We start from the raw sequence: 20261 nt of genomic DNA on the forward strand, positions 1-20261 counted from the left end.
GGCTGAGGTGGCACGGAGGTGGGGGTCGAGGGTGAGTTTGGGGTTCACGTGGGGCTTCAGACACATGTCAGCAGGAAACACAGAGTTGGACGAGGGGGAAGGGGTGACAAACCCAGAGTAGACACAAGAAATGGGTGGGGGCCGAGTGGGGAGGAAGGCGGCAGATGGAGAGGCACACAGACGGGCCGCGGGGCACAGCTGTGCAGGCTGCGCCCCGCACGGGGTCCCTGCCTCAGAAACCGTGGATTCGTGCATTTAGATGACAGCTTCCCAGCTGCCAGCAGCAAAGGGTTTGGCTCTCACCACGTCTCTGGGTTACAATTTCCCAGCAGACAGTGTTCGGTGGAAAGGGTGCTCTTTTCAATTTTGCACAGAGGTGTCCTATGGACCCACGGGGGCTGCACAGAGGCCAGAGGGAAGGCTCTCCCTCCCTCTCTCTTGCGAGGACACGTGTGTGAGTGCACGCGCACACACACACACACACACACACACACACACACTTAGACAAGCAGAGACCAAGAGAAAGGACTAGAGGACGACTACAGAGAGGGGCACAGGTGCAGGGGTGCAGGGGTCTTTGAGATGCGGGTGGGGAGCCTCTTCCAGGCCGTGGCTGGGAAGGAGGGGTGCGTAGAGGGGGGAGGAGGGGGGAGGCTGTGGAGAGGCAGCCACAGGAGGCAGGAGGGAATGTGTTGGCAGAATGGGAGGGAGGACTCTTGCAGACACGGCGGACCAAGGTGGGTGGGAGAATGGGATGATGGGTACTCATATTTTTGGGGGGACTTTAAAGGTCCTCCCTGAACTTTTGGTGGATGAGCTGGAGGAAACAGATCATTGGTCCTTGGATGCCAAGGTAGATTCTGGGACGGGGTCCTGGAGGGTGGCTGGCCCAGCCGCCTGGCGGCAGGACCCTCGCTCCTTCAGCCAGCATGCACCACCCCCACCCCAGCCCCCTCGGCCAAGGTGCCTGCCCGCCCCAGGCTCCCGCCAAGGCAGCGTGCATGGCCTGCGTCAGGGTGCCACGGTCCAGGGGTCCGGCTGCGGCCTGCCTGCCCACTCTGGAACAATGGAGAGGCATGTTGGGTGGTCTTGGGGGGCAGCAGGTGGCATAGGGACAGGAGCTGGGGAAACACCTCCGGGGGCGGGGGGAGGAGCAGGGAGGAGAGGCTGTGGGTGTTCCTCGGGAGGTCTTGTATCCCCCAAGGCCCTAGGTCAGAGATCAGCTTCAGGTGTGTGTGGGGGCGGGGGCACTGCGGGACCTGGGATTCAAGATATAAAAGATGGGGCCAGGGTCATGCCTTTTTCGGGGCCAAAGACCCCTGCCAAAAGGTTCCTGCCCCGGCCTGGGAGTGGGGGCCGCTCGGGGTGGGCAGAAAGGAGGCACAGTGGGGATCCCCCCTGAAGTGTGTCTGTGTCCAATTTGGTTCCCAGGAGACCAAATACAAGGGGACTGGGGGCTCCCCCCTCCCCCCCGCATGTCGGCCATAATGGAGTCTCAAAACACCAAAACACACTCATCAGAAGGACGGACACGGTGTGCTCCTGAGATCAGGGGATGGTCATGGCCCGTTTACTCGAGGAGGAAAGGAAAGAAAAAAGAAAAAAAAGAAAGAAAGAAGAGGAACGCTGGAAAAAGAGACTCGGCCGGTGTTCCTGGCCAGCACGGAAAAGTCCCCGGTGCCCGGACGGTGGTGGTCAGCAAAGGTAATCTACCTTGTAAGCCACTCTGGCCGGACACTTCTTCCCCAGACCCAGGGGCGGAGACATGTGTCTCAGCATCTGATACATGTCCGGGTAAGGCATGCGGCCCCTGGCAGCACCGAAAACACAAAAGGGGGCAGAACGGAGAACCAAAGGAGGGGAGAGGGGAGGGAGGGGAGGAAACAGAAGAAAAAAAAAAAAAACCAAAACCAAAACCACAGGAGCCGAAAAAATATAGAAAGATGCAGAGAACGATAAAATAGGTGTTTCAAATAAATGGAAAAGAGGAGAAAAAAAATGGAAGAAAAAGGTAATTAAAAAAATATTATTTCACTGCTTCCAAGCAGGGAGAGAGAGAGAGAGAAAAGAGAAAGGTCAGATTCAGCTTTGACTCTGAGCTATGGTTCTGGTGGAAAATGGAGGGAATTGGGGGGAGGGGTCCCTCATTTTGGAGGGCCTGAAACAATACTTTCGTTGGATGTTATTTTAAAAACTGGGTCAAGTTCTCTGGTTTGGCTGAGGCTGGTCTCTGAGGGGCCCTAGATGGGGAGGAGGAGTGGTGGGAGGGCTGGGGGCTCTGGGAGGCAAAGGGTAGAGGGGGAGAGAGTGGAGGTAATGGTGGGGGGAGGAGAGCCAAGTTACGACCCCCCTGGATGTCTGATTTGGGGTGCCGTTGAGACCCTAGGATGGGCAGCTTCAGCTAAGAGCAAGCAGAATGGCTGAAGGGAACAGAGAGATATGTTCCATGCTTCATCAAGTCTAGTGACTGCATTCTGTTGGCTAAGAGAGTTTTCTAGTTTAATGCAAGAGAAAGAGAGATGGCTCTGTTTTTTGGAGATATATATATATATGTGAAATATATATATTGAAGAACCCCAAGCCACACTCATTCCATGGATGCTAGCAGGTTTTAGTGGAAATCAAACCTTGCAAGCAACCCTATGAGGACATTTCTTGCCTAAGCCGAGAGGGGGAGATATTACGCGCAATAAACTGTACATATCCTTATAATGAATCCGACCGCTGAAAGGAGAAGAGAGGGGATTAGTGGAGGCACAGGGTCAAGCTGCCTTCACGCTGCCTTCCTGTGCACACAGGGAGGTCACACTGTCAGGGACTTGGGGACCCCTGGCTTGGAGGGGTGGGGGGGGAAGCTTGGGGTCAGTCACTCACAGGCCCCAGGGGGCAGAGGGTTTCGGTTGGGGTGAGCCCAGAGCTCCGGGCTCAGGGCACCTTCTCTAGGGCTCTCTCTGAGCCTCCCTCCTCCACGATCTACATGGGCTACACTGGGAGGAGGGGGCTCGTGGAATAGAGGACAGGGGGACAGCATCCAACTGCTGTGACCTAAAATCAAAACAGGAAGAGTTAGGAACCAGCTGAAAATCCAAGTCTCAGACCCGCGGCTCACCCAGCCTCTCGGTCACGGTCACGGAGGACTTGCGGGGCTGCAGGGATGGCAAGGATGGCTCCTCCCATCTTCCCTGTAAGGCCGCCCCTCCAGCACTCAGGCCCCACACTCAGCCTGAACTAGGATCTCCAGTCGGTGGCTAATGGGCTCTGAGCGTCAGGATGGTGCCTCTGAGTGTCCTGCAGTGCTTGGTGTTGAGCAGGTGCTCAGTACCTGTGCACAGGATGGAGCTCACCCTCTGAAACCACTGCCTGGCAGCCAGGGAGAGGCCCTCTGGTGCCCACGGAGATGGGAGAGCTCACTCCCTTTGTGACCGGGAAGATGCAAAGGCCCCTGAGGCTGTGTGTCCCCTTCCCTGGCTGTGTGACCACCTTCTCCAGGGTCCTGTGATCCCAGCAGACGCTGGGTTCTGCCACTCTGACCTTGCAGCCAATCTCATGTGCCAAGGGAGCTAGGCCAGGTCCCACCCCCACACTCCCAGGAGAATCGAGTCTGAGAGGCCTCTGGCTTCCCCCCGGGGCCTGGCAAACTTGTCCTCACCATCTGGAGGCCTCACAGTGAGGGGAGGAGAGACTCATAGGAGACCAGCTCCTCATGGCTGACTCCCTCCCTCATCTCCCAGAAAGCCTGGGGCTTGGGCAGGGGTGGTGCCCAAACCTTTGAACCCGGGGTCTGTGAGTGGGCTAATTCTCATTTCCTTCCGCTAGACCGATTCCCCTGAGATTCCTGCTGGCTCCTCAGGGACTCAACGCCCCCAGAACTGGAGCCTGCCCTAACCTGTGCTCCAGTGCCCGAGAAAGGTGGGCAGTGTGGCTGCAGGATTCGGGGTGACTCCTTACCACGCTGCGGGGTCGTACTCAGCCCAGACACGCACGTACTCATCCAGGTGGTGAGGACCCAGGATGGAGGAATCTCGAGTGAGGTACTCAAAGTTGTCCATGATGACAGCAACAAAGAGGTTCAGCATCTGTGGGAACCCCAGGGGCCAAGAGGGAGTGGGGGAGAGCGAGACCCATCCAAACACATTTACACAGAGGTCCAGAGGGAGGGAGATGAGATGGAGAAAGGGAGACAGACAGAGAAAGAGAAGCGGGGAAGGGATAGGGAGGAAAGGCACATGCTCACACACGGAGCCCAGATAGGGAGAAGGAGAAACGGAGATGTGGGAGGGAGACAGGGGAAGATGGAGACAGGGAGTTGGAGAGAGAGGTGAGAGAGGCTGTGTGAAATGATGGCCAAAAGCAAGGGAACTGCCATCACCCTAAGCCCTCCCATACCTGGCCGCCAACAAGGCCAGAGTGAAGGCCCCACGTGGGCAAGAACCTTGTGTTCCCAGCCCCAGCACAAAGTAAGGGCTCAGCAAATATGGGCGGGGGCAAAAGTACTTACAGTTGTGAATATACGAAACAGATTATTTGTGGGTTTTATTATTTATTAGTAATTATTTATTAATGACTGTATGCTTTTCCATACAAACAACTGTACACCTACTTTTATCCCACCCTGAGTTTCTAGGATGGATGGGTGGATGGATGAGTTTTCCTGCCCGCATCTGCACCTGGTAGCTCCTTTTCAGGTGTTCTTCTGGCCCTTAACACATGGGGAGCTTGCAACAGTTTTGTCCCAGGCCTTTGCAAAAGTTGCTTCTTTAGTGGCAACCTGGGTAACTTCCCCTTTACACTTAAATGCTGTAGTTGGGTGTGGCTCACCCCATCTCATGGCTCCTTAGACACCATTGGTTAGGGAAGGGCACATGACCCAAGGTGGCCAATGAGAGCCTTCCCTGGGATTTTTGCTGGCACTCTGGCAGCCAGTTTGCCTCTACAAGGAGAAAGTATGAGAACAGCAAAGATGACGGGGTCCACTATCTGGACTTTTTAGTTACACAAGTTAGTGAACTGCATATTTTACTTAAGTCAGTTTATGTTACTTGCAACCACTTTGATGAATATGTAGTCTAACTCCTGCTCACCAACCTTGTGGGCCACTCTTTGAAACCTTCCTTCAGTCCGAATTTCCCTCATCAAAGCACAGATGGATTGTGCTGCTATCTGTGCTGACTTGTCTGCCCATCACCTCCCTGTGTTCTCTCCTATTACCCCCAGTGCCTAGCATAAGGTCTGGCACATAGTAGGCACTACACAAATGTTTAGATGGAAACATAATAGGTGTTTAATAAATGACATGTAATTCTAGATGCCCCTAACTTTAATGACTCTATTTTTTTTTAATGACTCTATTTTTAATGAATCATTTCATGATGCTGATTGAGCACCTGCTGTGTGCCAGTCACTATCCTAGGTACTGGTTACACAGCAGTGAACAAAATTCCTGCCCTCAGGGGCGGGTGGTCAAGTGTTGCAGATATTTTCTAGGTCCCTGCCCTTCCCAGATGGGCTGCGTTATAAGATCTCGTCCCTTTATGCACACACAGTGGCTGGACACTGGGGGCCTCTGGCCAGGGGCTGCGCTGGCCCATGCAGACTCTCTCTTCTGGGAATCTGGGCCATGGACCCGCCTGGGTCAGCAGCTGTGAAACCGAGGGGGCAGGTCTCCCCGTTGAGGTTACTAGTCCGAAAGAGGGTGGGTGTGTTGGGCTTTTGCTGACAGATGCTGGTGCTCGGGCTGAGGTCTGCAAACGACACCTCCCACATTCGGGAAACCAGACTTGGGAGGCGGGGAAGGGAAGAGGAGACTCCTCCTTCCTGCAAGGGTCTGAGTTGTGGGTTGAACTGTGTCTCCCCCAAAAGCCATGTTCAAATCCCAAAACTTGGTCCCTGTGAATGTGGCCTTATTTGGAAAAAGGATCTTTGCGCACGTCACCAAGTTAAGATGAAGTCATACTAAATTAGGGAGGGCCCTAAATCCAGCATGACTCCTGTCCTCGTTAGAGGGACATCTGGACACCAGCACACACGGAGGAGGCCGTGTGAGGATGAAGGCAGAGACGGGACGGATGCTGCCACAAGCCGAGGGATGCCTGGGGCCACCAGAAGCTGGAGGAGACCAGGAAGGGTCCCTCCCATGAGCTTGGAGGGAGCACAGCCCTGACAGCACCCTGACACCCTGATTGGACTTGTGGCTCCCAGAACTGCGGGAGGATAAATTCCTGTTGTGATAAGCCACCAAGTTTGTGATACTTTGAAACAAGTACCATCTGCAGTTGTGCAGGGGCAGCGGACAGCCAGGTGTCAGCACTCCCTGGAGGGTGCCAGGGGCAGCTGGGTTGGTCAGTAACACCTTTTCTTCCTTTTTAAAATTTTCCTTTTATATATTTTTATTCATTTCAGCGAGGAAGGGAGAGGGAGAGAGAGTTAGAAACATCAATGATGAGAGAGAATCGCTGATCAGCTGCCTCCTGCACGCCCCCTCCTGGGGATCGAGCCTGCAACCCGGGCGTGTGCCCTTGACTGGAATTGAACCTGGGGTCCTTCAGTCCATAGGCTGACGCTCTATCCACTGCGCCAAGCCAGCTAGGGCTCTTTCCCGTTTAATACTCCATCCCTGGCATTCCTGCAGTCAGTAATCCCTGGTGCTTTCCACACTGTATGTCTCATCTTCCAACCCTGTCTGCTCTGACTGTGCTGTGACTACTCTAGGGAGAGCAGAGAACAAAAGGGGGTACAGTGATGAGGCCCCAGAGAGAGTGAGAAAGAGAAATCAGGATGGAGCAGGCAGCTGCTGTGGTTCCTGATCTATCTGTCTGTCTATCTATCTATCTATCTATCCTTCTTTATCTATCTATCCATCCATTTTATTTTCTTTACTGGTTCTTGGGCTCGGTCTCTTGCAGTGTTTCTTATCCTTGGGGCCTATGAGATTCCTCCTTCCAGCAAATTCATCTTTTACTAGTGAGAACCCATTCAATCCTTTGCAAAGCCCCGAGCCACCAGACAACGTTTAAGCGGCTGACTTCCTTGCCTCCTGATCGCACACAGGAAGGCACCGGCCCTCAGAGAGAAGGGGGAAGACTCCTACACCTCAATCAAAGGGTCCTGGGACGCTCTCAGCACCACTAGGTTTTCCCGCAGGACACCCAGTGAGTTGCAAAAGGGGCGATTCTGCCTCCCTTCCCCAGGGGACACGTGACAATGTCTGGAGACATTGTTGGTTGCCACAGCTGGAAGGCAGGGGGCATGTGCTTCTGGCATCTAGTGGGCCGAGCCCAGGGATGCTGTTAAACCACCTGCTGTGCACAGAATGGCTCCCTCCTCGGAGAGTGACCCAGTCCCAGACCCCCCCGACCCCCCCAACGCGCTGAGGGTGAGACACCTGGCTAACCTGACCCCAGGCCGGCTCAGGCCGTGGAGGGAGCAAGTCTGCCACACAGCCACACTCTAGAGAGCTGTCCGCACCCCTAGGGAGGAGGGAGCCAGTTCTGGGGAGCCCACCCCCACACGTCCACAGACTCACCAGAAAGGAGCAGAGGAAGATGAAGGAAACGAAGTAAAAATAAGCAAATTCATTGCCACACTCGGGAGTCAGGATGCCGGAGTTTTTATCACACGGCTTCCCGCTGAGGCAGGAGAGCATGATGTTGTGCCAAGCCTCCCCGGTGGCACTCCTGGGGACAGAGAGGGGCGTCAGGGACCTGGGCGCCCGGCCCGGACACCAGGGCCTCCCAGGGAGGCGGGCGCCGTGGCGGAGCGCTTGGGCTCTGGAGCTGGACCAGCCGGGCTTGGGCCCGGGAAGCACCTCTTTCCTCCGGGAGCTCAGGGAGGGACTCACATTCTTGGTTGTGCAGTAAAGCCCATGGCGGGGGGGGGGGGCGGGGGGGGGGGTAAAAGCGCGGATGCCAACGCCTCACTATCACAGGCTTGGGTTCAGCTGGTCTCGCTGGGGCCTGAGGACACAGGTGCGTTTAAAAGACTTCCCTCCGTCCGGGTGGTTGTCACCTTTTACTGCCTCCTCCCTCGGTAACTGCTGCAGGCACACGGGGCTCCTCCAGGCTCCCCTCCATGCCAGCCATGCTCCGCCTCAGGACCTTTGCGCTTGCCGTACCCTCGCCTGGCCTGCCCTTCCTGGGATACCCATCCGCTCCCTTCCTTGCCTATTTCTCTCAAATATCACCCCGCTCAGGGAGGCATGACATACCGGCCCTCCGTTTCTTTTTGGTAGTTGTTAAATGAGAAAAACAATTATTTTTACTGTGCCCAAATGTACATAACATAAAACTGACCATTTTAAGCATTTAAAAATGTATCATTCAGTGGCATTCAGCACATCCACAATGCCGTGTAACCGTCACCACGATCCACCCCCAAGACCTGTTCATCTTCCCAAACGGAAAATGTGTGCTCATTAAATAATAACTCCCCATTCTCCTCTCTCCCTGGCAATCTGTACGCCACTTTTTTTCTCTCTCTCTCTCTGAGTTGCCCATTTAAGTACAATCACGCATTATTTGTTCTTCTGTACCTTCATTTCCCTCTTAATCTCAAATTCTATCTCCTTCTCGCATCCTCCACAGTTTACTACTGATGGTCTCCCCCACAGGAATATAAGTTTCCAGAAGGCAGAGAATGTTGTTCCTTTCTGCTCGTTCCCAGTACTTACAGCAGGGCCTGGCACACAGTAGGTGCTCAATAAAGCTCCCGTGGGTGAAAGAAGGAACTCTAACATGCAGCCAGGATTGAGAACCAGGCCTCAGAGCCTATAAGCCTTAGTTTCCTCGTCTGTCACATGGGGCCGCCAAGAACCCCCCCCGCCCCCCCAGGATGGTCAGGAGTCAATGAGACGATGCTTGAAAACGCCTTTCATGTGTGAGTCCCAGAGCCGTTAGCTACTAGCCCACCAGGGTTCCTGGGTCCCCCATGCCCATCCCAGGCCTCATGGGCACAGCAGACTGAGGGCAGCCCCTCCCCCACGGGAGGAGAAGGAGAAGGAGAAGGACACCCCACTGGAAGTGAAGAATGAGGGCGCCCGCCGCTCACCGGAAGAGAAGCATGAGGGCCTGGAAGAAAGTCCGGAAGTTGTTGTGCTCCGTGATCTGGAAGTCGTCCTCATCGCTGTCCTCCTCCTCCACGTCGATGCCAATGTTGCCAAACACCTGGGGGAGCGGAGGGCGGTGACCAGGGGCGGACGTGCCCCTCAGGGGCTCCAGGGAAACCCCACCCATGCCCACGTCTGCCTCTCAGAACTGGGCTCCCGACCCCCCTCTGCCTAGGGGCAGTGGCCCTCCTCGGGTGGCTCTGGGAACAGGGGGGGCCCGCACGCACCTGCATCCCGATGATGGCATAGATGAAGAAAAGCATGGCAATCAGCAGACAGACATAAGGCAGGGCCTGGTGGGAAGGAAGTTAGACAAGAGCCCTGCAGACCACGTTCTCAGCAAGACCACCGTGCGGGCATCGCCAACCTCCACTCTAGATTCAGCTACAGCGGTGGGGGCGGGGGCCGCTTTCCCTCTCAGCCCTGAGCAGGGGCTCACCTTGAACGACTGTACGAAGGTCCAGAGAAGGATGCGGATGGTGTAACCCTGCCGGAGGAGTTTGATGAGCCGGGCTGCTCGGAAGAGGCGGAGGAAGCTCAGGTTGATGAAGTTATTCTGGGGAAACGGAGAAAGAGGGGTGACCATCCACCCACCCCCAGGGGCTTAGAGCCATCACCACTCACAGAGGACCCTACATGAAGCCAACCAACAGGAAAAAGCAAGCCAGACCCCAAATAAGGAGGGAGAGGAGAGAAAGCACTATTAATGCAATGGTGCAGAGGAAAAAACTTGAAAAAGGGACAAGGTGGGGTGGGGTGGGGGGGGGGAGGAGGAGAAGGCATCAACTCAGAAAGCATACGCCCTCCCTGCCAGCCCCATCCGCAAAGGGGGAAGGAAAGGAAAAAAAGGAGAGAGAGGAAAGGGGTCGGGGGTGGGGTGGGGAAGAAATAACAAAAGAACAAGGAAAAGAAAATATATCCGAATCATCCAATCAGGAAAAAAATCGAGATGGTTTTTGTTTCTCCCAACAACCAAATGCACTGAGACGATAGGACACAAGCGGGTCAAGTTGCCAAATCCATCACACATACGATGCACAAACACCGGGCAGGGTGGGGGGCCAGCGCGCTCAGGCCTGGTGGACGGGGGCGGGGTCCAGGGCATGTTACGCTCGAGGCCAGAAATGCATCTGTCGTGGGACTCACCGGGCACCCTGCCCTGCCCTGCCGAGCTGCCCACCCGCTCCTGCCCGCCCTCACCTCACCCCACGGCCAAGAGGACTCGAGCCAATTGGAGAAGTGGAAGAGCATCTTTTCTTACCCCCTTGGCGAGCGGGCATGGGGAGGACGGGAGGGAGCTGGGGCTGTTCGGCTGCAGGGCGAGTCCTCGCTGCCCGCTGAGTCGGAGAAGATGCATTTGGGGCCCTTTTCCCCCCTCTCAGGGATGGCTTCTCAGCTTCTGGGGCTGGGTGGAGGTGCACGGGACCAGGCCTGCGGGAAGCAGGAAGTACGCAGCGCCCGTGGGTGGGTGAGCTGGCCATCGGCCCAGGCCCACCAGGGGCGGTGCTGGGGACGGGGAGGTGGGCCGTCCCTGCCCCCAGGACCTCCCTGGGTGGCCCCTGCCTCTGCGCAAAGACCCCTACCTAGTTACTGCCTCTACCTCCTCCCACCCCAGCCAGACAACAGGGGGACGGGGAGGTGGGCGGCAGCCAGCCAGCTGGGTGGGTTGGGGCCCTGGTCATTATGGAACTGTCCTGGGACTTGCCCTCTGGGGCCTCAGGGGGCACTGGTGAGGGACAAGGCGCTAGAAGTCACAAATGAACCAAATCTAATCACCTGGTTGACAAAGTTATTTTGTTGGGCCTGAGCAGTTTTGTAATGAAAAGTAGTTGGCACTGTTTAAACTTCAGATCCCCTGCCCCCCCCCCCCCCAATCTGGCTTTCTGGCAACCCTGGACCTGCTTCCGTCCTGACAGCCGTTAACCGGGGCTCCGGAGTGGCTGCCCACCTCGAAGCAGGCCAGAGTCCTCCGGTTTGCCCAAGGCCCCTGTTCTAGAAGTGGCACCTGCTTTCCGGCTCATGGCGCGTGTTGGCCACCAGAAGCACTTCGAGTTTGAGAGCCCTGTCTGCGCTCAGCCGGTGGGCTGCGATGGAGCAGCCGTAACCGGGACTCGGAGACCCCGTGGAACAAGGTGTAAACGGGCCCGCCCCTCACCCCCAGGTGGCACAGGGGTGACCACACAGGTTGCCCTGCCAGTCACAGCACCCCTTTCGGTCTCACAAGCTTGGATGATGAACTAACCGGGCATCTTCCGTGCTGGGTTCCCCAGGGCGTCCCAGTCCCAAATCTGCACCCGCTCGCTCTGGCCCGGGGGCCGAGGCGGGGATGGGGCTCAAGGACTTTCTGGGGCGGACAAGACGCCTCTGGGACACACCCTTGGCCCCTCTGTCTCTAGGATGGGCGTGGGGACCGGGAGATCCTGCTCTGAACCCCACGGGCCTACGCTCTGTGACCACGTCCGGACTCCTGGAACGAGCCCCGCCCCAGCTGGGCTCAGAGAACCACACCGTGCCCACTGCCCTGACTCCCGCCTGGCCTGGCCACCCAGCTCCACCAGCTGTCCCAGCCTTCTCCCTCCATCCCCAGAGGACAAGCCATCCCTTCGTGGGGCGGGACACGCATGCAGAGGCAGGCGGGCCCTGGAAGCAGCCTTGGGGCTCGGGGTGCGCGGGGGGCCTGCCACCATGCGGGAGAAGCCAGGGGCCTCGCGGGGAGATGCGGCCGAGGCATGCGGAACCGAGGGGGAGGGAGACACGTGGGAGGGAGGGTGAAGATGAGAGAGGCCCAGGTGATGGGGCAGGGAAGGTGCTTGGCTGCCCTCCCCCACCCCTCCCCCTCTTCCCATGTCTGCATCCAGTCCTTCAAGTGCTCACAGAAACTTCCGGCAACTTCCCTTTTTCTAGCTTCCATCTTCCCGTCCACGGGCCACAAGGAGCAGCTGTTCACTCCTCCAACCCTGCCCTGTGCATCCAGGTTCTCGGGTGCCCGGGTGGGGTGCAGGCCCCGAACGCTGGCGTGCTCAGGGGCGCGAGCGCTCAGGACAGGGGAGCTACCTGCGCGATGGCTCCGGAGAAATCCTGGCCCCCTCCAGCCCAGAAGCCGCCTCTGAGCTCCAGCCCCATAACCATCTGCCTACCGACTCTTCCAGGGTGTCCTCCACGGCGCCTCACACACTCACGCTCTCCCCAGCCCGGCCTCCTGGCGTTCCCTAACCTCCTCCGGTTCAAGCCACTCACGCCCCTCCAGGTCCCCCTCTCACCCACAGCCCAGGGGACCCATCCCCAGGTTCTGGGGAGGGGGGGCCCGGCTCAGACAGCTCCTCCTCTGCTGGCCTCGTCCAGCCCAGGCCCGACCAAGCCGCTGGGCTCTGCAGCCACAGTGACCTTGTCTAATCACACGCCTGGTGGCGCCTCCCCTGCTCCACATCCGCCCGAGCTCCCACAACAAGGCCCCAAGGGCCTTCCCCTTCTGTGCTCTTCACATCCTATGGGCCAACCGTCCGCTGCTCTTTGCTCCAGCCACACCCCTCACTTGCAGAGCCTGACCCCCGCGTGCTGTCCTGCCACTGGGCCTTTGCACGTGCTGTCTAGACCTCGGATGCCCCATTCGCCCCCGCCACCTGCTTAGCACTGCTCACCCTTCGGCTTGGAGCAGTTACAATGTCACGTGGGTTTGCGGAGTGGTTTGACCAATGCCTGCCTCCCCCACTTGACCAGGTGAGGGGGGCAGGGTGGTGTCCGTTTTTGCCCCCCCCCCCCTCATCTGTGGCACGGAATTGGGCTCATTAAACGTTTGGTGAATGAGCACACGTGTACCGCGAGGGGAGGAATCCTGGTGGAAAGATGCCACTGGGGGTCCTTCATAGGGGCCCGGGGCTGGGCGGGGAAGAGGCAGGTCGGATGTAACAGAGTGAGGGGTGTGCAGGTGTGTAAGGAGCTGAATGAGTGAGGAGAGAGGCAGTGCACGCCGGGGTGGGGGGTGGGCGTGCAGGGTGGATGGATGTAAGGGAGGAGAGGCATAGTGTGTGCATCCGTGTGTATGTCGGCGGGGAGAGAGACAGTGGGGGTGTGTGTCAGAGACAGAGAGAGGAGAGGGCACGTGTGTGCAGTGACTGTGTGTGTGTGTGGGGGGGGGGGGGCACACGGCCTTGGCTGGCCGGCCCATCTGGAAGCAGCTAGACCCCAGCCTTAGAAGTTCTGTCTCCCTCGCCTGAGAGTCTTTGCCTGCATGCTGCGCCCCCCTCAGCCCCCGCCATCAGGCTTGGAGATTGGTCTCTGGTGATCAAGGGCTGAGAATGGGGGACAGGGATGGGAGGCCCTTTCCTGGGGCCCAGGCTCCATGGAGCTGAACAGGGAAGTGGAGTGACTTGAGGGAGCTGAGGGTTCGGAGTGTCAGATGCGTGTAAGCGATGGGGTTGGAGACCCAGCCAGCCGACTTGTCCTGGCAAACCCATCCTTTTCTCTGCAAAAGATGCAAATCAAGCCAAACAAAAACCCCAATTCAGAACCCAGTGAAAACAAGGAGAGAGAGAGAGAGAGAGAGAGAGAGAGAGAGAGAGAGAGAGAGAGAGAGAGACTCTGTAGGAATGAAGAGGGAGGGGCTGGGGGGTCGGAGAGAGGGACAGACAGATGGGGGGGAAGAGGGACAGACAGACAGGCGTGGGGAGGGGGACGGGGAATCAGGGGGGTGTCAGGCATTCCCAGTCAGAAAGCCCAGGGCATGACATGCAACGCTGATGCGAGAAAGATGCGTTCACAGTTAATGTAAGGCATTTAGACTTCAGAAAGAAGTGACACCAACCGGATTCTAGATGCAGATGTTGAAGATGGAGGGGGAGCGGGCGGGCGGGGACAGTTGGGGAGGTGTGTTCAGCGTTTTTTAGGTTGATTTGTGCCAGAAAACCAATGGGTTTCGGTTCCCGGGCGGGGAGTGGGGTGGTGGTGGGTTGGGAGATAGTCATTGGTGTATGAATACACAGACCACGTCATGGATGAACAAATGAATTTCATAGTGCATTTTGATTGGATGAGTTTTTCAGACGGCGTTGTGCCAATATACAGTTTAAAGAGCAGGCATGAAAAGAGACAAGACAAGAAACACAGTCATTATCCATCGCACGCAGAGCAAACCCACGTCACCCTGGCCACTTAGGGGCAGCAGCTGAGGCCCACTGGGTCTCACGCCCTCTCCCCCCAACCCTGGGACCTGCCCTCCGAGGGTCTGGTTCCTCCTGCCTCAGACCTAGCGGGCTTACCTGGGGGGCAGGAAGGGGGGGACTGTGGCTCCTTGCCTGGCAGGGCAGGCCTCCCCCCGTCCAGGTTGGGAGTTTATCGTTCTTAAAGCGTCCAAACACCCACCCTCTAGCTTTCCCTCCAAATGATTCTAACTCAGAGCCAGGGGCCGGCGAACGAACTAAAACTCCAGTACATCCACGGTAATAATGGCAATAACAAAGCCACCGTTTGTGAGCTATGTTTTCTGGTAGGTTCTGTGCCAAGCACTTCACATTGATGGCTCTGACTTATTAAAAGTTGCCATCTTCCTCCTATGAATGTCAGCTCTATGCGGGCAGCATTCTCTCTTTATATTGATTGATTGATCGATTGATTTCAGAGAGAAAGGGAGGGGGAGAGAGATAGAAACATCAACAATAAGAATCATTGATCGGCTGCCTCCTGCATGGCCCCTATTGGGGATCGAGCCAGCAACCCAGGCATGTGTCCTTGATGATAATCAAACCCAGGACCCTTCAGTCTGCAGGTGGATGCTCTATCCATTGAGCCAAACCAGCTAGGGCGAGGCAGCATTCTTGTATATTTTGATTTGTTCACTGCTCTGTCTCCAGCACCTATAACAATGCCTGGCACACAGCAGGCGCTCAATGCCTGCTTACCGAGTGCATGAATAAATGGAAGATCTGATGGGCTTAGTTATGATGATCCCTACATACAGGCTGAGGAGAAGTAACACCATTGCTCAGCGTCAAACAACTCATAGGGAGGGCTGTTTGACTACTGTGATGGTCTTGGTGCCCTTGAATTGGATCCTGTGCCCCATCCTCCTGCCCCCACCCCCATGTCTTGCAGCCAGGAGGACGAACTGTTGGGGTTCAGCCCTATGGATCTCTTACTGGCAACTGGAGGTGATGACCAGCTTTCTCCACCTGCCTCACTGGGGTGGTAGGCCACACTTTCCAACCTCCTGACCCAGAGGGACATTGGGTCAAGGCTGTCTAGAGCTCAGCCGGGTGGCAAGAAGCCAGCTGGAGCTCAGACTTCTTAGAAACTTAGGACAAAGATGAGGTCTAGGCTCTGGCTGTCTGCTAGGGGACAGCGGCCAGGTGGGGGCAACCCAATAGGGACAGACCCCAGGGGGGCACGACCTCTCTGGAGGAAAGTGTCGGGGGTGGGATGCGGGGAAGGGGAACTTCTGGATCACGTGAGCTGAAGGCAAAGAGCTGTGGCCAAGATACCACTTGGGTGAGAGTGCTGGGAGATGAGCAGCCCCTCTTCTGTGTCGCTCCCCAGCCCTGCCAGTCTTCTGGGATGGAGAGTGGGCCAATCGATCTGCTTTTGCTGGGGGCTCCTGTGGGGACGCCCCAGGGAGCACCAATGTCCCCTCAGGAGTCACCAGGCCCGGCTGCGTCAACTTAGGCAGGTGCCTCTCTTCCCTGAGCACCGAGCCTCAGTTTTCCCGTCTGTGAAATGGTACAACACCCTCTTTCTCGGGCAGCACCCCACTCAGATCCACCCTCTGCTCTTCTCTGCCTATTGTGGGCATCGCCCTGGCTCCTGGCTCTTCTCGCTCCCTTCTGGCCGGGCTTGGCCCATGGGAGGTGCTGGCAGGAGTCGGCACGAGGAGAGAAAGGCTGGGTGTTTCTCGCCAGATGCTTCCTTCCTGCTTTGGCCCTTCGTCTCTGTTAGGGGTTCTGCTCCTCCGAGTCCACAGCCCCTCACCCATCCGGGCCAGGTTCCCTCCTCACTTCAGCACCTGGGCAGGTAACAGCTCCTCACAGTGGCTGGGTTTTGGATGCCTTCCCTCCTCCTCCCTGAACGGTCTCTGCTTTCCACTTCTTAGTTGAACTGTCCAAGGGAACTTACTGACATGCTGAGCCCTACACCTACACCATGAGCGAATCCACGTAAAATGCTTGGCACAGTACCTGGCACACAAATGCCCCATTCTTGTCGGCCACCATTGTTTTTATTGCTGTTACTATGAGGTGGATACCGCCCGGCCCTTGGCTCTGACGCATTCTGCTTTTGCCCCTCCCCCGCTTTGAGGATCCTGCTCTCCCCCCACCTTCTGAGGGCCCTCAAGCCTGGGCTCACTGGCCAATGGCCAAGGAGGGATCTTGAACAGAAGATCTGGGGCCCCAAGTCTTCTAGAGAAGGTAGAGGGACAACGTGGGGCCAGTCCAGAGACCCCCGCGTGGGAATGCCCCAGGCCTGGGGGTAGAGAAGGGTGGATGCCCTGGGACCCTCCCAAGGTTCTGGGAGGGCTGTCCCTTTGTTGGCCCAAGGGCCACGGCTCCCTCCTGCCCATGAACCAGGAGCTGTTAGTTCAGGCAGAATGGACTTGAAGCTGGTTCCCTCTGGGCGCCCAACACTGTGTGGAGTTCGGGGTGGGGCTCAGCCTTGGATCCTTTAAGGGTCTCAGTTCTCTCAGAGCACCGAGCCCACGTTTATTCATACGTCAACGGGGCAGGGGAGTCTGCGCTGCAGCACTGGCCCATGGCTGTGGCTCTGGGAGCTCCTGTCTTCTTGAGTTGCCCTCCTCGGGGCGGGGCGGGGGGGCACCCTGCCTCTGGGGGCCCTGCTTCTCCCTCTCTGCTCACGGCCGAGTGCTGGCAAGAGCCAGCGGTGGCTGCTGGGACCTGCTGCTTCTGGATGACCTCTTCCCCGTCCCCCCCACCCCCTCCCAGCCAGGAGTTGCCCAGAAAGAAGCCGGCGGGAAACTTACCCCAAACTCAGTCACGAGGATGTCGGTGATGCTGCCCAGAACAGTCACAAAATCGAAGATGTTCCAGGCATCGCGGAAATAATTCTAGAATGGGGACCCACAAGACAGAGATGCCAGCTCAGGGCTCATGCTGGGTCCCCCAAGGCCGGCCGGGGGGCACAGCTCCCATCAGCCCAAGCGCCTGGGACAGTCTTGGCCCTTTGAGTAGCAAAATGCTCCTGAGCGGGCTCCTCTGAGTCGCCCTCCCACAGAACCAGGCCTGCCATTGGCTTGCCTGACCCCAGAGGGGGCCTCCAGGGCCCTCGTCGGCTCTGCTGGGGAGAGGACCTCACAACAAGGACGATCGCTCCGTTTACACGAGGTGACAAGCTCAGAGCGTGGAGTCGTTCACCGGGCTGGCCGGTGAGCAGCATGGAAGTGAAGGGCCAGGATTTGAGTCTGGAGTCTGTGTTGAGGATCCTACCGAATCAGGACTGTGTTCACAGCACGCTCCCAAAGAGTGTGGCCACTGGGTCCACCTCCCAGCTGTGTGGCTGTGGGCTAGTGACGTAACCTCTCTGGGCCTCCACTTCCTGATCTGGGGAAGGGGAACAGTGACAAGGGCACAGAGGCCTTCTGGGCACCCGCCAGGCTGCTTGTCCTGGCTCCTTAGTCGTTAGATGGGGCTGTGTGTCTAGTTCTAGCAGATGCAGAGGCCAGGCGAGCCACTTCCTGGCCAGTCAGGGCTGTCAGAACGCTCTTAACCCTGGCAACCTGTGACGTTCCAGATGGGGCTGCTCCAGGAGCCTGGGCCCCTGAGTAACTACAGGCAAAGACAGCCCCCCACCCGCCTCCCCCGCTGAGTGTCAACAAAACCTTTGTTGATTTAAGCAACTGAGATGTGAGGGCTGTTTGTTACTGTAGCGGACTCGATAGGTCCTGGTTGGTACATCCCTGGGCTGGGTGCTGGCTCAATTGGGACACACGGGCACAGCGCATTGTTGTTGAAATACTGAAATACTCCATGTGATTTGGGCCCACACCAAGCAGTACCCCTGCCTGGATCTACAGGTCTGGCTGAGATGTCGCCTGCCTCCCCCCACCCGCCACCCAAGGCTCGCTGAGACTCGTGCCAAACACAGGCCTCCCCAGCACCCTCACAAAGCAGAGGCCAGGGCGTTCTAAGTGCTCAGCCCCTCTCCGAGTGTCTGACCCTCCCGGAGAAGGGCCCAGGCATTAGAGCTGTGCTTCCCAGGGCCAACTCTTTCAGCAAGGTTGCGTTAAATGTCCCGAGGTGGACTCTGTGGGTCTTGGCGCCCTCTTCTGGATGACAGGGTGTAACAACAATCATGTAATGGAGTCGGAGTGGGATTTGGCATACAGTAGGTGCTCAATAGACGGATGTTGTTTTACAGTTACCTAAAAGCAATGCGGGCTCTGATGGCACTTAGAGTATTTTAGCAGGTGCTGCTGGGCCCTGCTCGTCTTCCTTCATATCACATGACTGCGCCCCTCCGTCACCCTGCCCCGGGCCTTTCTCAGGCTGCGTATTTGCTGGGGAATGAACAGGTCCCCTGGGAGCAGCCCTTCACTATGTTGATGGGCACCGGAGGATAAATACCCCGTTCCTTTCCATGCCAATGGAATGATGCTGATGCCTCTCTGCTGCCCCCTGGAGGGCCTCGGCAGGACTGCAACCTGCGCTGGCTACCCCTGCCCTTCGCTCCCGTCTGTTTCCCCGACCGTGTGTTTCTGGGGGTCCCCTCTCTGATAAATTCCTTTCACTCAATCCTTGTCTCAGGTTCTGCTTCTCGGGGAGCCCAAAGGAAGAGAACTGCCCGGGTGTGCAGTGACAGGCCTCCAGCCCCTGGCCTACAAGGCTCTCTCTCCTCTTTGGCCCAAATTTCACCTGGGGATAGTAGGGAGAGGGCGTGTGCAGGGAGACAGAGCCCCAGCCCTGGGAGGAAACCATCACCAGGAGACTCATTAGGAGTGAAGAATCGCCTGACAGCGGCACTGGGCGGGGCCCACAGGACTCATTTTGTAGGTGTGGACACAGGAGCCAAGAGGCCAGTGGCCTCCTTGTGGCCACACAGCTAGAGAGGAGCCGAGGCAGGATTCGCACCCAGAGCCCCGCCCTTCCCCATACACAGGCTGTGACTTGTCCTGGTGGCATCCCCACGACGAGAATGCTGAGCTGGTGCCACTGCCCTGGCTGCAGGGGCTTCCCCTGCCTGGTGCTCAGCTCGGGGTCTGACAGCCTGGGCAGCACCCTGCACACCCCAGGGGATTCATTGAAAACACAGATCCAGGCCCTGGCTGGTTTGGCTCAGCTGGTTGGAGCATTGCCCTGTGCACTGTTTCTCTCCCTCCCTCCCTTCCTCTCTCTACCCGCAACCCCCCCCAAAATATAAATCAATAAAAATAAATAAAATTAAATCTTAAAAAATTACAAATTTGCCCAGTTGGCATGGCTCAGTGGTTGAGTGTGGCTGACCTATGAACTAGGAGGTCAGGGTTCAATTCCCAGTCGGGGCACATGTGCAGGTTGTGGGCTCGATCCCATGTGGGGCATGCAGGAGGCAGCTGATTGATGATTCTCTCTCATTGATGTTCCTATCTCTCTCTCCCTTTCCCTTCCCCTCTGAAATAAATATATATATTTAAAAAATTAAAAAGAAAAAAAATAATACAGATTTGGGGTCCCTACCTGAGCAAGTGGATCAGAATCTTTGGGGATGGGTCTGGGGCAGGATCCCATTTTTATTTATCTATTTATTTTTATTATTATTTTTTAAAATATATTTTATTGACTTTTTACGGAGAGGAAGGGAGAGGGATAGAGAGTCAGAAACATCGATCAGCTGCCTGGGGATGTGCAGGCAACCAAGGCACATGCCCTTGACCGGAATCAAACCTGTAACCCTTCACTCCGAAGGACGACGCTCTATCCACTGAGGCAAGCCGGTTAAGGCAGGATCCCATTTTTTAAAAAACCTCCCCAAGTACTTCTGAGAGGGAGCAGAGCTGGCAGCCACAGCGCTGGAGGCGAGAGGTGGGCCAGTGAGCTTGACTGTAACCCTTCACCGCCAGGCTTCACTCTCAGTCTCCGGACACACATTACGTGTTTATGGTTTGCAGAGTTCTTCTGAGAGAGAGGCAGGGACGGAGGAGAGGTGAGGTGACAGAGCCTGGAGACCATCTGAATGGAGGTCCCTC

The 20261-nt window shown here is 57.0% G+C and overlaps 1 protein-coding gene across 9 annotated transcripts in view; it reads right to left on the minus strand.

The window, feature by feature from the left end:
• The window catches only part of CACNA1A (calcium voltage-gated channel subunit alpha1 A), a 304210-nt gene that overhangs the window by 17854 nt on the left and 266095 nt on the right, over positions 1–20261 (minus strand). For 8 of the 9 annotated variants that reach the window (XM_059696565.1, XM_059696564.1, XM_059696566.1 and 5 more), the window contains 7 exons: positions 17064–17147; positions 9540–9656; positions 9328–9393; positions 9043–9158; positions 7523–7673; positions 3949–4076; positions 2628–2724 (listed from right to left, as the gene is read on the minus strand). In XM_059696565.1, coding sequence (XP_059552548.1) covers positions 2628–2724; positions 3949–4076; positions 7523–7673; positions 9043–9158; positions 9328–9393; positions 9540–9656; positions 17064–17147 — 759 coding nt within the window. Of the gene's footprint in view, positions 1–1713; positions 1811–2627; positions 2725–3948; positions 4077–7522; positions 7674–9042; positions 9159–9327; positions 9394–9539; positions 9657–17063; positions 17148–20261 lie in introns of all 9 variants that reach the window. The other variant, XM_059696563.1, reaches the window with a different exon arrangement.

The sequence above is a fragment of the Myotis daubentonii genome, chromosome 5 (genome assembly GCF_963259705.1).
Source record: "Myotis daubentonii chromosome 5, mMyoDau2.1, whole genome shotgun sequence".
Classification (NCBI taxonomy): domain Eukaryota; kingdom Metazoa; phylum Chordata; class Mammalia; order Chiroptera; family Vespertilionidae; genus Myotis; species Myotis daubentonii.